The 16,850-nt window shown below is 37.6% G+C and overlaps 1 protein-coding gene across 1 annotated transcript in view; it reads right to left on the reverse strand.

Moving 5' to 3' along the window:
• prmt3 (protein arginine methyltransferase 3) overlaps positions 1-16,850 on the reverse strand; it is a 309,295-nt gene that overhangs the window by 195,790 nt on the left and 96,655 nt on the right. The window contains exon 9 of the mRNA XM_028793849.2: positions 10,413-10,534. Coding sequence (XP_028649682.1) covers positions 10,413-10,534 — 122 coding nt within the window. The remainder of the gene's footprint in view (positions 1-10,412; positions 10,535-16,850) is intronic.

Here is a 16,850-nt window from a genome sequence, read left to right on the forward strand (position 1 = left end):
CGTTGAACTCGTGAGAAGGCCACATAAAGTTGTCCATGTCCAAAAACGGGGTCAGAGAGGTAGATGCCAACCTTGTTCATGGTTTGGCCTTGTGATTTGTTGATGGTCATGGCAAATGCAGGTTTAATGGGGAACTGTCGCCGTTTAAGTGTAAAAGGTAATTCTAGATCAACTTGTAAGGTCAATTGTAGGAATCAGAACAGTATTGTTAGCATGTGATCCTGGAAGAAGTTTTGCTTCAATAATATTGTGTGTCATGGTGTTGACGACTAAACGTGTACCATTGCATAAACCTTGTTTAGTGTTAAGGTTTCTTAATAGCATGATTATTGTTCCGATTGAAAGGTTAAGATTGTGTTGTGGTAATCCGGCTGGGTTAATAGTGTTCAAATATTCTAAGGGGAAATTAAGATGGTCATTGTTGTCATCAGAGTCAACTTTGTCAGAGCTTAGAAAGAGCTGTGCCTCTACAGGAAGTAATGTAATGTCTTGGTTATTTATGTGATCAATATTAATATTTTTTGGACATAATATAGTCCGTGGTGTTAAAAGGGGTATTTGGTCTAATGAGATTGCTGTTCCAAATATCTCCGTAACTAAGTCGTCGCAGATAAAGGCTTGAGGAATTGTACTAATATCTGGGTGAAGTCCATCTGTATTGGTGAGTGTACCATCTCCCAGTTGTAATAACCAATTGTTATATTCTGGATCTGGACATCGCATGTTTTGTACCAACTGTATCTTTTGAAAGCAATGCCAATTGGCCGCGTAACATTTTTTCTTCAGTGGTTTTAGAAGCGCGTTGTAGGCGCCGACGTTTATTTTTTTTTTTTGATGCGGGTTTGTGTTTGTGGTCCCGTTACTCGAGCCGTCTCGTTCTGTACCCGTGATCGTGAATTCATGACTTGTGTGTTCTTTATCGTTAGTAATAAGGAGGATCGCACTCACTGTTAATATGCGGACTGTTCGTTTCTTCGTATTATTACCAATCAGGTGTCGCGCCTGTATATGTATTGTAGTCCGGTCTCTTGTTGTTTATGTATGACGTCGTCCGCGTATTTAAAGGTGGACTGAACAATAGCTGAGCACATGGCATGTGGAGCAATAGCTAAGCACTGTCTAAAATCTCCTCCTAATAAAAGTACCTTTCCTCCAAAGGGAATATTATTATTCATCAACGTTTGTAGAAGTTTATCAATGGTGTTGAGTAAGTGACTGGATGCCATTGTACATTCATCTATAATTAATAGTTTTGCAAGACGGATGTCACGTGCATTGTTACTGTTCATTTTCATAGTGGATACCGATGTTTCTGTGATTGGGACCGGTATTTTGAATAAGGAGTGACGTGTTTTTGGAGCCGAGACATTTTTTCTTCCGTGGTTTCAGAAGCACATTGTAGGCGCCGACGTGTATTGTTGTTTTTCATGCGGGTTCGTGTTTGTGGTCCCGTTACTCGAGCCGTATCGTTTTGTACCCGTGATCGTGAATTCATGACTTGTTTGTTCAGTATCGTTAGTAATATGGATAAGTAATAAGGAGGATCGCACTGACTGTTAATATGGAGCCTTTTCTGATCGTGAACTCATGACTTGTTTGTTCTTTATCGTTAGTAATATGGATAAGTAATAAGGAGGATCGCACTCACTGTTACGTCGTTTGTCGGCGTGCGTTTTTTTTGAGGGGCGCGTTGCCTCATTTCTTATTTCGGTTAGTGGAGGGGTGCTTTGTGTGTCGTGGGTCTGAATCCACTTTTTTGTGTGTGTCCTGTTTCGTGTGGTATGGCCTTCGTGTGGCGCTTTGTTGCATGGGTCTGTTGCTATGGGCGTGGCGCATCATTTCTCATTTTCCGGTGCTTGGAGGGGGGCTTTGTGTGGCGCCTGCGCACTACGTCTTTTGCGTCCACGGCCCATGTCCCTGCGTCCATCCGGTTTACCATTCTCGTTTAGTAATATGGATAGCCAAGGGTCAGACTTGAAGAAGATGATGCACATTGTTTCTCCATATACGCCACATAAGCACATATTTAAATCCTCTGTATTTTTGGTGCATTATTGAGAAATTGATATTAATATTTGTTTTACCCTGTTACTTGTCTAATTACACATGGCTAGCACTGGCAGTACTACTGGATGTCAGTCATCAAAATACACTATTGCTTAAGTATAACTTCATTTTTGTAAATCTTATTTATTCAGTGTACCACTGCTGGTGTTGGCAATACTATTGGACCTGGCCAATCAGATTGATTCCCACTACAGAAATAATAATTCAAGAAATCCACCATTCGTTCCCACAAAAACTGGTAATAAGATGTAACAAATAGTTTAAATATTTTCCTTTCTACACTTCCAATAAAAATAAGGATACATAAAACACATACTGTATAATGCAAATAAGCAAAATGGGAAAGATCAGACTTAACAGACTAAACATGAGCTTATATATGTATGTAACTACATAGCCTTATATTTCACAGTCTACACAAGTAAAGAGGAGAGAATGTGAGTAACACAAGATTAAGTGCTAATAAACCAGTTGTCCCTTTCTAACAAAAGCAGTTGTTGTCTGCTGCCCAGCACTTGGTCGGATTTTCCTTTAAAGGACCATGATGAATCTAAAAGAAAGACGGGGGGAAAAAAATAAAAAAAACAGAAAAAAAAAAAATCGCCGAAAGGGAAGAGGTAGGCTTGTTAGCATTCACACAGCCTGAATTTCATTTCTTAAATAAATCAGCATCACATTATACCAAGCTGCTTGTTACTGCACCCTTTTCATCACAAAAGTAACTTGCTAATAATGTTGCCATAGGTTCCATTTGAGAGGGTAGGATTGGAAGAATTTAGAATCTCATGGCAATGCTAGAGAAAAGTTGAGATGGTATAAATTAATTGAAAAGTCCATACTAGCTACTACTGAATCCATATGTTGGTACAGACTAATAAAGCTACATTAAAACTTCAGGTAAAAGTGATTCAACTCCAATTTATAGATTATACCCTACTTTGTTGTTGAACTGTTCACATTAATTTTGCAAGGAATTCAAATCTGATATAACTGTATACTGCTATCTATCTAGAGTGTGTAAAATTAATAAAAATTAAATCTTCAGACAGATAAAATCCAATAGCAACCATGAAAACCAGCTACATGATGACTGCAAATTATTTATAGGGCTGAATGTTTGCAAATTTGTCAGCTCATGATGGTAAGTGCTCAAAGATACTTTGAGTGGAATAATCACTGCTGGATTTGGAGGTGGAAACCGGTGGACACTAGAGAGAAGCCACTTGGCAAAACTGTCTTGAATAAATGCACACATTTCACAAAACACGTAGCAATTGGGCAGAATGTGCAGACTTACATTTATTTTTGTATGTCTCTAAAAAGACTGAATATTTGTCAAAGAATGAAAAAGACATTACGACTTAAGAGCAGTATAAACAAGTATTTGAAAAGGGAGCTTGCAGTGATGGAGGCAACATAATCATAGCCTTACCAATCAGTCCCATAAACATACACATTCAATTTAGATCTCTGAAACAAAATACCTAACCAAATATAATCTCAAAATTCTATTAAACTGAAGTATATTTATTATATTTAAACATTTTCACATAACTCCTGTTTATTTCATCCTAGTCTATGTATTGAAAGAACACAATACCACCTCCAATCTGATCACAATGTCAGAGTTTTTGCAGTGAATGACTTCCTATGGAGAGTTTTTTTTTTTTTAGCATGCCAGAGGCAAAAAGTCTACTAGTCAAGTCACGGGTAGTGGTGAACAACGGAGGTTGATATTTGCAGAGCTTAAACATATGCTTTAATGCAAGCCCTTTTGTGATTTGCATTCAAAGTATAGAGTTGTTATATGTCTGCACCCATTACTAGTGTAGTAGTTGGCTATGTAGCTGGTGATTAGCTTTTATTGAATATACTGCTTTATGAGAGGAAGATTGCCACACTAATCTGCCAGTAATAATACAAGCAGAATAGCAAAGCTATTCACAACAGAAGAGCAAGGCAAAAACTCAAAAAAGAATGTAGGAGGTCATAGTAAGTTTGTTAAATATGCCCCATAATCCTGAATAATTCTAGAAGGATATTTTTAGGACTGACAAATATAAGTATATATTGCCATGTAGGTTACATCAAAAAAGTGGCATTTGGCAGAAACCTAACACCACATACTATCCAAATAATGATATCCCCAGTGTGAAAGAATGTGGTGCAGGGCAGAAAGACGCCATTGCTACGGCTAGAACACAAGTCCTGGCTCAAAAAGCCAGGACCAGACACTCAATGTCAACTAAAAAGTCTCAGCTTCCAGGATGGACCCCTCGTCAAAATGCGGATTCAGCCACTTATCTGATAAGATGATCAATCCAGGACCAAGTATCTACACTGAGACATCTATTAGAGAGACCAGCTAGACACCCAAGTTCAAACAAAGGACCATAATTCAAGGATAAATAACAATGGACAAAACCCTGCACCAATTGTCAAATAAAAGGATAGGCTTATGTGTACCAAAGACATCAATGGCAAGATCTCTACTCCTTTCTTAAAAACCCTATGTAAAACCCAGATCATACCTCTTCTCATCAAGCTTGCAGCTCTCAAACTGGCCCTAACTTTGACTGTCCATAGCAAGAACTAAAAAATGAAAGACTTCCATAACACCCACAATCAGAAGGTGTAACCAAGGCGAAGGAGGTAAGCTCCTAAAACAAAATAAAGAAAGTGCGCTAAGATCATTCCATAGGTCTTGAAAAAGCCAGCCAAGTCAATAAAGTAACAAAGCTTCAATTACACCAGATCAGTACACTGACTTTGATTCTGAATACTATTAATTGTAAATAAGTAATTGAGACAAAGCCAAATAATGTATGTGTAACTGAAACTAACAGTTAATAATCTTTAGGATGGGTATGTTCTAGCGGAGTAATAAGTCTTCCTAAATCCACTAAAAATCAGCAGCTCACATCCACAAGTAGGGCCACCATGATAAACAAATTTTAGCTGACAAATAACGATCTTACAAATAACCGAGCATTACAATTTAATTGTCCTCTCCTGGGGCCTCATGTATAAACGGTGCGTACACAAATATGTAGCGTGAGCCCATTTCCATACTTAAATTGTGATGTATAATACCTAAACTTGGCGTAAAGCCACACACATTTTCATGGTAGCTCAAACCCTGGCGTACGCAAGTTCTCCACTCGGTTTTGCAAACTGGCGGCACCCAGCATCAAAGCAGTGCTTATGTTCCACTGTGGTTTCCCTTTCTTTTTCAGATCCACATCCCAGACGCAGCTTTATCATATACACTGAAATTAACCGCATATTGTTTATTAGTTTAAGGCATCTGATTGTAATTAACCTGTAACAATATAATGGTCCACGGAATGGCCAAACTATTCTAAATACCATAGCTGCTTTAGCGTTGTTTCTCTCACTGCACCACTCGAAGCAGCTGATCAGAAAGAGAATGATCAGTATACAGCATCAAGCACACGCTGCCTCAGCCATGCTGTCAATTGAACTGCTCTCATCCAACCAACGCTTCAGAGCCTTTCCTGTACAGACCTCGCTGTTCAGAAACAGTTTCATCCCAAGAACTATAAACGCACTCAATCAGTCCATCAAGTGCTCCTTGTAGAACTGTTTGTACTTATTAGTACAATTACATAACTGTAAACTTGCGATACAGTTATAATATTGCACAACCTGAGCCACTTTGTAAAGCGCGTATTTACATATGATGACGATATCATTTTTAAGATGAAGTGCAGCAAAATATGTTTATTACATTATACAGATAAAATGTTAACGTCATTTAAATAATCTATATTGTAAATAATTAAACATGTGAGGACACGGTGTCACAGCGCTAGCGACAAGCTGGCGCCCCGATTATTCCTGCCTCGCGCTATATTCTTGCTGGGGCTGGCGCGATACTGCAGTAAGACAGATAGATAGAATAATTAAACATGTACTACGAAGATATTTCAATGTTCCTTAAAAGTTTTGAAGAATCGACGTTCTAAGCTTACAGATGGATTAACGTCTTTTACAGAGCTGATTGTGTGGCGATTGGTTACTTGGAGAAAGAAAAGGAAGGACAGGAATTCGGGGTTAGTATGTTTGAAAGAGACAGTACTGCTACAATAAATTATTTCATCGAAGGTCACGCACAGCGCAGCAAGCATCTTGCGGTAGGCAGGAACAATCTGTGGATGAGGTACCTGCTCATCACTATCATTGCGCCACTGTGCTCCCATGTTTAATAACATGCTTTAACTCCTATCATCATGAAAATGATATCACGTATACATCTCAGTATTTTAATTATTCAGAGAGCTGTAATATTACGAATGTAATGGATTCTGTGTCCTGTCGGAGGAAGAGAAAGCCTGTTTAAGAAGTAGGTAGTGCACATAGAAGATCAAATACAAAACAAAGCATTTAACATGCTACTTTAATTACGATGGTATTTGAGAAACTAGTAAATTAAATGATTTTAGGATGAAGTTTATGATGTTCTACTTTAATGACAAAATAAACTACGTGATTAAAGTGGAAATTTTGAGATTAAAGTTGACATTTCATGCTTTTTTTCCCCACTGTGTGCCTAATTTTTTTCTCTGTACCCTAATAAGCTTTCATATGACTCTCAGACAGTGGGCTACGACTCGCCTTTTCACGGCGACTTTGATATGTGACCACTTTTTTTTTTTTTATTCGGGCACCGTGCGACTTTGTGAACTTGAGCTTTCGAGTTTCTCCGACACTCTATGTCACTCGATCAACTCCGTTTTATTGTTTATACCACTGTTTAAACCAACAAATAGTATGTTTTTCTTTGCCTCCACTTGGTATTCACTGAAATTCTTCTATTTCCCCCATGCTTTTGCCATTGTCTTTCACAGAAGGCGGAGCTTAAGGGCTATTTATATTGATTTGCATATTCAAAGAGGTATAATTCTGGGAGGAGTGGGGTGGGACAGCAGGCACGTGCATGTGCATTACTTTTCGCGCTGACCTAGATTTTTGAAGCGGAAGAACGTGGAAGTTGGCGTTCACACAGATTTATGCATCTGGATTTTTTTGTGCATACGCATATTTCCGCTTTTTATTTTTTATTCTATAAGGAGTACACAGTCTTGCAGGGATGGTTGGAGATTTTCAGTAGTAGCTAAGACTTATGTTAAAAATTGATAAACACAATTAATAAGACAATCAATTTAAACATTTTAATTTTGAGTTTGCAGATGTATTACATTATTTACTTTTTTTTCCTTGTTTTTTTCAAAGCCCCAAGCTGAATAAACAGTATCAAGAAGTTTTTTGTACACTTGTAAAAATGTTCAGAATCACCCAGATACTGAAGAAATTGTATTGTATCATAAAGTCTAACCCATCACAGCATGACAGGCTACTTTACAACCTCAGCATTTTATTTCCTGCCACTTCATAGATATAATAAACATGACATAATATTTCCAAAATAACTACAAGTAAACAAATTAGGAATTCAATGATAGTAACAATTTAAAATAGACAATTTACCCTGAGATTTTTAATGCTAATCATGCAATCCACCCGAGATAAGAACACTTAAAAACAAACTTCTTTTAAACTTTCATTTAAGAAAAAAAGAAAAAACTATCACACTCTCTTTTTTTTTACCTCAGTTGTTTTACTGCTTAACAGAGTGTTAAATGACAGGGGAAGCATTTCATTTCCAGTCATACAATGTAGGTTTTGAGAATTTCTGATCACTATTTTTATAATGTTTTTCCAGAGATTGCAAGGAGGGGTCTTTTATCCTCCATCGACATTTACAAATACGGTCTACACACAGTAAGTTTCAACTGTCACAAGGCTGTCTGGAATTTTCCAAGCATTTTTGTATAAAAATGAGAATTAAACTTGATATGATAAAAGATTATACAGCAACATTTAGTGAAGTACAGAATGTAAACATTATATCAGGTCAGGCACATTAACACCATTAACTACAATACTATAAGTCAATGGTTTAAAGACTCTGAAGTATAAAATACTTAAGAAGAGGACATAATTCAGATGTGTACATTTTAATACAATTTTTTTTTTTTATGGTTTCATCTTGTAATGTTCTCTTGACGTCTTTAAAGGTACAATTAGGAAAAACGTATTATTATCACTATTTTTATTTTGTACTACAAAATATACTTTGAATTTTCTGTGCATATATGTAAGCCTGAAAACCACTCATTCACATGCTACAGAGTCAGTCAGTCAGTCATTTTCTAATCCACATAGTCCTGTACAGGGTTGCAGGTGGGTGCCGGAGCCTATCCCAGCTAGCATAGGGTACAAGGCAGGAACAAACCCTGGACAGGGGTGCCTGTATGTCAAAGGGCAAACACACACATGCACGCACGCACGCACACATACACACACGCACGCACGCGCACACACACACACACAATGGCCAATTTAGTATTACTAGTCCACATGACCTCCATGTCTTTGGACTGTGGGAAGAAACTGGAGCACCTGGTGGAAACACACACAGACACAGGGAGAACATGCAAACTATATGCAGAGAGGACCTGCGATACAAACTCTGGTCTCCTTACTGTGAGGGAGCAAAGCTACCACTGTACCACTTTGCTGCCTATCCTACAAATCAATAAGATTAAAATCAATAATCATCTAAAAAAATGCACAACTTAAAATCTGTAATTTTAAAAAAGACTGTATTATGAGCCTTCACCGGGATTCAGATACAGGCCCTTTATAGTAACAGCTCAAGTGCTCCACACACCATTGCAAGCTTTCAGTGCTCCACACTGTGGTTTTTCAAACTAGTCCACTTAATTTACCTAATACTTTTAAAACAAAATAACCTGTGCAGTCTTTTGTAAGTCTGCACCACAAAATAACATAGCTTTCCATGTTCATTCTGAATATCTGTATCTGTAGGTGTGCCAGAAAAGTGAGTATAACTACCTTCCCTCAAAGTACATTTCTGACATGTATTAATATAATGAAATCTAAAGTCACTCAAAGGATGCAAAATGCACAAGGCAGCAGTGAGAAACTGTACCTCTTTTTTGTTGTCTTACAAGGAGCAAATATTGAAAGGAAACTTTACAGGAAAGGTAGTGTATTTTTCCCACTTTCCATGGCTTTCACATAGCAGCCTCTTAATCACAAGTGTTTTCAGTAAATATTAGAAGTACCTTTGTTTTAAAACAAGTGGTTATATGTTCAAAGAAAGAAGATTAGGACAAATTAGTGCCTGAGAATTCTCCAGGGCAAACTGGGAAGTGTTGCTAAGGTCTTTTGTATCACGCTTGCCACTTTGTCCTTTACATGAAAAAGTGGACCAAAAGTTAAGTGTTATGTACAGTGTATAGTCTCAGACATGACATCTGATATTCTGTTTATCCATCCATCCATTTCCTAAACCTGCTTAATCTAAAACATCACCCTTCAGACGTTGGAGGAAAGCTACATATGATTCAAAGACAAAACAAAATAATTCAAAATGTAAAAACCAGAAATGTCCCTTAAGATCAATCACCGCGCATAATTCAAAAACTTGCTTTCTTTAATTAGCTAGTAAATGTATCTAATTGCAGGTTTTGGAAGGTAAAGTATTTTACACATTTTCACTTGTAAATATAAGTACCTGTTGTAAAGCATTGTGAGGAGGGTTGCCAACTGCTAGATGGTTGTGATTCCAGGAATTGCATACTCTTTGAGTACTAGGTTAATGGAATTGTCATGGGGTACAAAGAAATCTACTAGATTTCATAATGCTACCTGTGTTCTCTCAAAACTAAACTCTCTCTTGTGTTTTTTCTTTTTGTATTAATAAATCATTACATTTGATGAGTGACTAGTTTTTGGCATTTTTTTCATGTAAGATGGCACAAAAGGTGCCCCCTATCACACGTGTTAATAGCTTTTTTTTTAACAACAAACAAGTCTGAAAGATTAGTTTACTGCAGACTTTATGAAAAAATACAAAGACAGTTTAAGGACACAGAAAACAATTGTAAAAAAGAATAGTCATATCCCTTTTCTGCAGAGACAGGCCACCCACCTGCTGGGCAAGTCACTTTCTTCCAGTCCTAATAAAAATATATTTACTGCCTCATGCTGATTCTATTCAAATACCTATTCCTTTCCTTTAAAGAGTCTGCACCTTCATTTGAAAGGAATTTTACTGCACTTTATGAAAAATATATTTTTGGATTAATTTCTTTATTTTATTTGCATTAGGTGATTTCACAAAGTACATAACTACTTAAAATACCAAAGCCACAGACTACTTAAAAATATGTATGCGGTTTCAAAGACAACAAATAGGTTTATGTTCTTCTTATTTTTTAAACAATACATACCTAACAATATCAATTGCCTGGTAGATGACATCAGACTGATCAACACCTATTACTTGTTTGGCTCCAGCCTTGGCAGCAAACATAGAAAGAATTCCAGTTCCACAGCCAACATCTAGAACAACCTGTGAAGATAAGCACAAAAGAGCAAATTTACATCTAATGTATTAAATTGCTTACCCAATTGCATTTTTTATCCCAGACTTGTCAGCAAAAAAGAAAATATGTTCTAAAAGTGAACATTACAAGAAAAATATATTTGCTTTGTGCACATTGTTCACTTAGAGGGATAATCCATTATGAAAAAACAAGAAAATGAAATGTGACATTTTTCACATAGGTGTCCATAAACAAATACAAGGTACAAAGTCTTTTACACAATTTTAAATTCTGATATATTTTAAAAATGGATAAAATAATACCAAATAATAAAAATCATTTTACCACAAATCCAGATTAAAAGGTGACACAAAATTGTTATTTCCAATTAAATTCAAAACCTGCCTATGCTCTTAACTATAAAATATTTTAATAACAGAAACAAATAAGCAAGACAGTTGAAAGTGTAAGAACAAAAGCAGTTTATTACTAAGTGCAAAGTAATTTCCAATTGTTGAATTTATGACTAGGAAGAAATTAGTCAAATAAATTACACAATTACAAGTGCAAATTGTTTTTCTACTCTTTTATTGCTGAGCCAAGTAGCAGGATTTTTCATATAAAGCTAACAGCAACTAACTTCCATCAAAACAAAATATCCTAATTAAATTACCCATGCACAGGGTTCCAATTCAAATTAAGTCGAAATTGTCTATTAATCTGTCTGATATATTAACTCAGAAGCCACTTTATTAGGTAGACCTACAATATCTAGCACCTGGTGAGTTCCGCTTTTGACTACAGAACAGAATGAATCTTTCAAAGCATGAATTCATTAAGGAGCCAGAAACATTCAACAGTTTCACAAACTTTCTGCAGATTCTGTACCCACTGATTCATGCTGAAAACCTCTTTATGTATCCTGTTGAACTATGCAGGCCATTTAGTTAAACCGATAACACTGTCAAGTTCATTGAAATAGCTTGAAATGTTTTGGCACACGACTGATTATCCTGCCAGAATTGTCCATTTGAAGGAGTGTTAACTGCAGCTATAAAGAAATGCTCAAGATCAGCAACAATGTTTATGTAAGCCATAGTATTCAAATGATGCTCAAGTTTGTAATATAGGCCAAGAAATCTTTTTCGACAGCATTATACAACCACCATTCACCTGTGGGGAAAAAAAACAGGAATAAACCAAGAATTCAAGTTTGTGTACAGAAAAATCTAACTGCACCACCTACAGTACATGTTGCAGCAGATACTGTATGGAGTTTTGTCAGGCCAGGCAACATTCTACCAATTTTTCTGGTTTTAGTTTATTACATGCCCACTGTAACCTCATCTTCTGGAGTGGTGCTCACTGGACTCTTAAGCTACTGCTGATCCTCTGCTTTAAGTTTGGATATGTTGTGCAATGTGTAAACAGATGCTATAGGAACATTTTACCAATTTTTCTGGTTTTAGTTTATTACATGCCCACTGTAACCTCATCTTCTGGAGTGGTGCTCACTGGACTCTTAAGCTACTGCTGATCCTCTGCTTTAAGTTTGGATATGTTGTGCAATGTGTAAACAGATGCTATAGGAACATTTATTACCTTTCTGCTGGTCAATCTTCTCTGATTTTCCTCATTTAAAAGGTGCTTTTGCCCACAGTACTGCTGTCTTTTTGTTGTCACTGTTTTTTTCTTGTTTATCACATAATTCTGTATAGGCTGTAGATATAGTAGCCCCCTGATAACAGCACACAATTACTGAGATACTGCAACCAACACATCTTGCACAAACAATCAAAGCATGGTCAGTGTCTCTTAGAGCATGCGTCTTGTCCATTCCCAAGTTTAACTGTAGCCAAATGACTGGCTCATTAGAGAAGGAGATTATTAGTGATAATAAAATGGTATACTTACTGAAGAGACCACTGGGTGTAATGCTAATTTAGAAACTTAAATGGATGTAATTTCCACTTCACAGGCCTTCAACTGAGGTTTAAATCTCAGTGGGTGTGCATGTATTAAACATGTTTGTGCTCCTATCTGGCAACATAGCTATGCTTCTAAACCTCTCCAATGCAACACAAAAGCAACAAAAAACAAACTATAATGAAGAAATAAGCCTATTTGAACTAACTATTCAGGGCTCCAGACAGAAAAAAAATTTGGTAGCCATTGGCTCCTAAACCCAAAATATTTAGGAGCCAAATGCTTTTTTTGGGAGCCATAATCTCTACCGCATGCCAAATGTGAAATAAACAAATAATATTTACTTGTATTGTTTATTTGTTTCTTCGGCCTACCTCACACTGCCTTTCCTTTCTCCTATCTGAGCTATTTGACCTGCCTACTAGTGTCCTCTGCAAGGTCTTATAGATAATAATAACAGAAGAATAAATGACACATAAATGTGAACAGTGCAAATGTTTACTGCTAAGCAATACTTCAAGTCCAGAGTCTTATACACAACATGTGTAAGGAACACTACAAATACAAACACTGAAAATGTCTTACACATAATAACACAAGAATTAACACAATAACAAACATTATAAACAATCATTTCTGAAATAATCATTTCGCAATGAGTGTACAAATATAAAGAAATTAATTACTCTTCAAGTTCACTGTCACTAACCATTACAATGTCAGCATCATTAGGCCAGCCAGTATACTTTGGTCTGCACTTTTTTTTTGCTGGCTGACAACCAGCGCTTTACACTGGGCTCTAGGTCAAAAAGTTCAAGTGTAGGGCCCTCTGTACTGATCCTTACCAAGTCTTCCAGTGTTTCTACACTTAGGGAGTTGCGCACTTTTGATTTTATTCTGTTTTGTGCTGAAAATCCTTGCTCGCACTGAACTGCAGATATTGGAAGCACCAGCATTATTTCGACTAAGTGAAGCAGATTTTTAAAATCTGTACAGAATGGCTCCTTGCTCAGCATCACTGTCCATAGGTCACCGTAAGTCTCATCCATAAACTGACCCTTCACTAATATTTTCAACATCAGCCATTCCTTCTGCACAGCTGTGACATCACAGCCATTGTTTGATAAGAGCTCCCTGTACCATTTAACAAGTGTGTCTATCTCACACTTGCCATAGCTATCAATGTCCTCTGGCCATGCATAATGACAAAACACTGAAAATGACTTGATAATTTCTGATCCCTTTGAATGTCCGTGCTGTGTAACACTTGACATCATGTTTGCAAACCTGATCTCCAATTCTTTAACAGTAATGTCAACTGTTTTTTCAATTGCGGCCTTTAGATCACTTTTGAATGTGGCCTGATTTTGGGGGCCTTTCAATTTAACATTTTGGAAGGTTATGACTGTGTGGCTACTTGCAGCCCTCTCACTCCTGCTTGTTGATGGCCCTTCCTGTTGCACTGAACCTTCAGGCTGAGAACCTATGTGCTGTAAGAATTCCTGCAGCTTTCCTTCTCTCAAAACATTTTCCTTCAATCCTTTACTTGTTACCACACAGCCCACAATTGCAGCAACTGCCTGAGGAAGTATAAGAGAATTTTTTGAAGTGTAAGGCTCATCTTTGAGACCTCTAAAAAAAGGTCATGTAAAAAGTGACAAAAGACAACGAAAGACAGGCTTTCCATTTGCTGAACAATGTGTTTGGCTCTTCCCTTTATGTCTGTTTTTGGACATGACTGCAAGGTGCTCCATATGATGATGCACAGCAGTGTACTGCCCCTGACCTGTTGCATAGTTTGAATGGAGAAAAACTGAGAGTGCCCGATAAATGTGTGGCAACCAGCGCTGAGTTTTTACTGCCGATGGGTTTCGTACTGCGCATCCTAACTCTGCTCCTACAGCCTTCAGCTCTCGCTTGTTTTGGGGACTGAAATGATACATTTTCCACACTAGTTGTAGAAGGTCATAAACTTTTTCAATCATTGGCACTGACCTTTGTGTATTTAGCATTGCAAGTTCCAGCCGATTGGGTAGACAGTGGAAAGGCAGAGCATGTTCACCTATCTCTTTTCTGAAAAGTGCCCCTATTCCCCCTGTTGCACCCATGTTCACGCTTGCACCATCTGCTCCAAAAGCACTCATTTTATGTACCCACCAATTTAGGTTGGTTGGGTCAGCATTCTGAAGCAGTGATTTAATGGTGTTTTGAATCCCTTCTGCATTAGCATAATCAATCTCAGGCAAACCTACTAGATGAGTCTTAGGTGTTTCATCAGATACATACCTACAGTATGTGATGACATTGTCTTTCCCTGAGACATCTGTTCCACAATCAGTTATAACAGAGATGTAGTTTACCTTTAAAGCTTACAGCACATTACTTTTTAATTAATCTGCAATGCAACCTACAAACTCTGCACATGCTGTATCATTATCATATGTTTTTGACACATCCATGCCATTCTTCTCCATCAGCAGAATTTGAGATTTAAACTTTGTGAACGGTATTTCTTCCAGTGCAATCATATATGCTGCATTGAATTTTATCTTTAATTCTTTCATCTCATTTTCTGTCACTTTCTCACAAGCATGTTGCACTGCCTTTGCTATGGGGGTGTCACAAGAAGCAGACCTAGCATTCACACGTTTCTTACTCTCACCATGCTTTGTCACAGTTTCCTTTTTAAAATGGCTCGTACCACAAATGAATTCTGTTTTACCAGCAATTTCTTGTCCGGCTTGTGCACAAAAGCTGCAATACATCTTTCCCTTGTCATACCATAACCAAGCGAACTCCTATAACCAAGTCGCTTTAAACTGTCTTCCAGGCGACGGGACGGAGTTGTCATCCTTTAATAACTATATATTTCCGGATCCCGGTGGCTGTACCTCAGATAACCCACTGACTGAATTATCTTCGGTTCATTCAGAAGTAGACAAGGCAGGATTTGGACGAGTGGTCATTGAGGAAAAAGTCAGAAATTTTTCATTTGGCCATTTTGCGTGTTACATGGAAACTTAGGATGGAATTCGAGGAGTAGTCGCGGCCCGATTCTCTTCTATTTCGCATCCCTATCCGCAGCAGTGAGCGAGATGATGTTTGAAGCAGAGTGGGCGTGTCAGTTGATGCCCGCTTCGGTTTGGCTTTAATCACGTGATAGTGTAATAGGAAAGGCAGACGTGGGCTGAGAGTGTTCGTACATAATTAAAAGCCATTTCTGCTGCTTTAAATTTAAAACTTTTCTTAGATTGAGAGAGAGAGAGTCGCCACCGGCGACTGGAATGAAAAAACTAGTCGCAATACAGAAAATCAAGTCGCATTGGCGACCATTTTAGTCGCCATCTGGAGCCCTGCTATTTTGAGCTGTCCTTGATGCTTGAATTGAATTCCCCAAAAAACTTTCAAAACTTAAGACTTCTAAACATTATTTAAACATAATGCAGAATATAACCATAAAATAAACCTTTCCCGGGAAACATCCAAAGCTTTAAACCATCCGTATACAATACCATTACAGTCAGTCAATCCTTATTGTAGTTCATCAAATTGTACAATTTACTACAAAATCTCTGTTCATTCAAAACTAGTACTCAAATTCTCAAAACAAATTTAATGTATTGTCTTAACTGATGCGTGTAATAATCCTCATTAATTCTTTATAGGCTTCTGTGACGTTCAAAATTAATCTTAGCACAGGGTGGTAGGCTGATTTCTATACTGGAAGCATTAGATTTAAGGCAGAAAATGACTTTGGATGACGTATAAACATTAGGGGGCTGTGGTGAAAAGAGTCATAGGGGGAATTAATTGCGCTAAAGTTAATTGATTGCTGGTCAAGAGTTGCGCAACAATAAGGAGGCACCAGCTGAGCACAAAGTGGAATACAAGGGAGCAAGTTTAGTACAGAGGAGGTTTGTTGTTTTGGAAAGGTAACAGAGAGAAGGATGAGTTGGTCAGCATCCATCACAATGATTAGTTTATGGGGAGCAGGGTGCATGGATGGGTGAGAGCGCTGCGAGCTGCAAGTGCTCTTGTCAGCTGAATAGCTGAAAAGAGAACCAGGCAAGAGAAAGAAATAGGCATGGGAGCTGGTTTAAGGAGGGAGGTTCCGACTCCGCAACATTTGGAGATGGCCAATGTGCGCAGGGAGCTACGCTGTACAGAAGAGGAGACAGTTCAGGTTTGCAGTGACTGACAGAGGTTGTAGACCAGGATGCAGTGAGCTGCATTAGAGCAAATGCCCATTGTCCTGATGGGGACGGTAAAAGAGTCAAAAAAATTATGAAATTGGAGTTACCTCTCCACTTTGGATTGTAACATATTTATTGAATTTATGATCGATTTGAACCCTAAATGACACACATACTTTCTGTGATACAATTTATGGATTTATTTATTTATTGAACAATTTAT

The sequence above is a fragment of the Erpetoichthys calabaricus genome, chromosome 2 (assembly GCF_900747795.2).
Source record: "Erpetoichthys calabaricus chromosome 2, fErpCal1.3, whole genome shotgun sequence".
Taxonomy (NCBI): domain Eukaryota; kingdom Metazoa; phylum Chordata; class Cladistia; order Polypteriformes; family Polypteridae; genus Erpetoichthys; species Erpetoichthys calabaricus.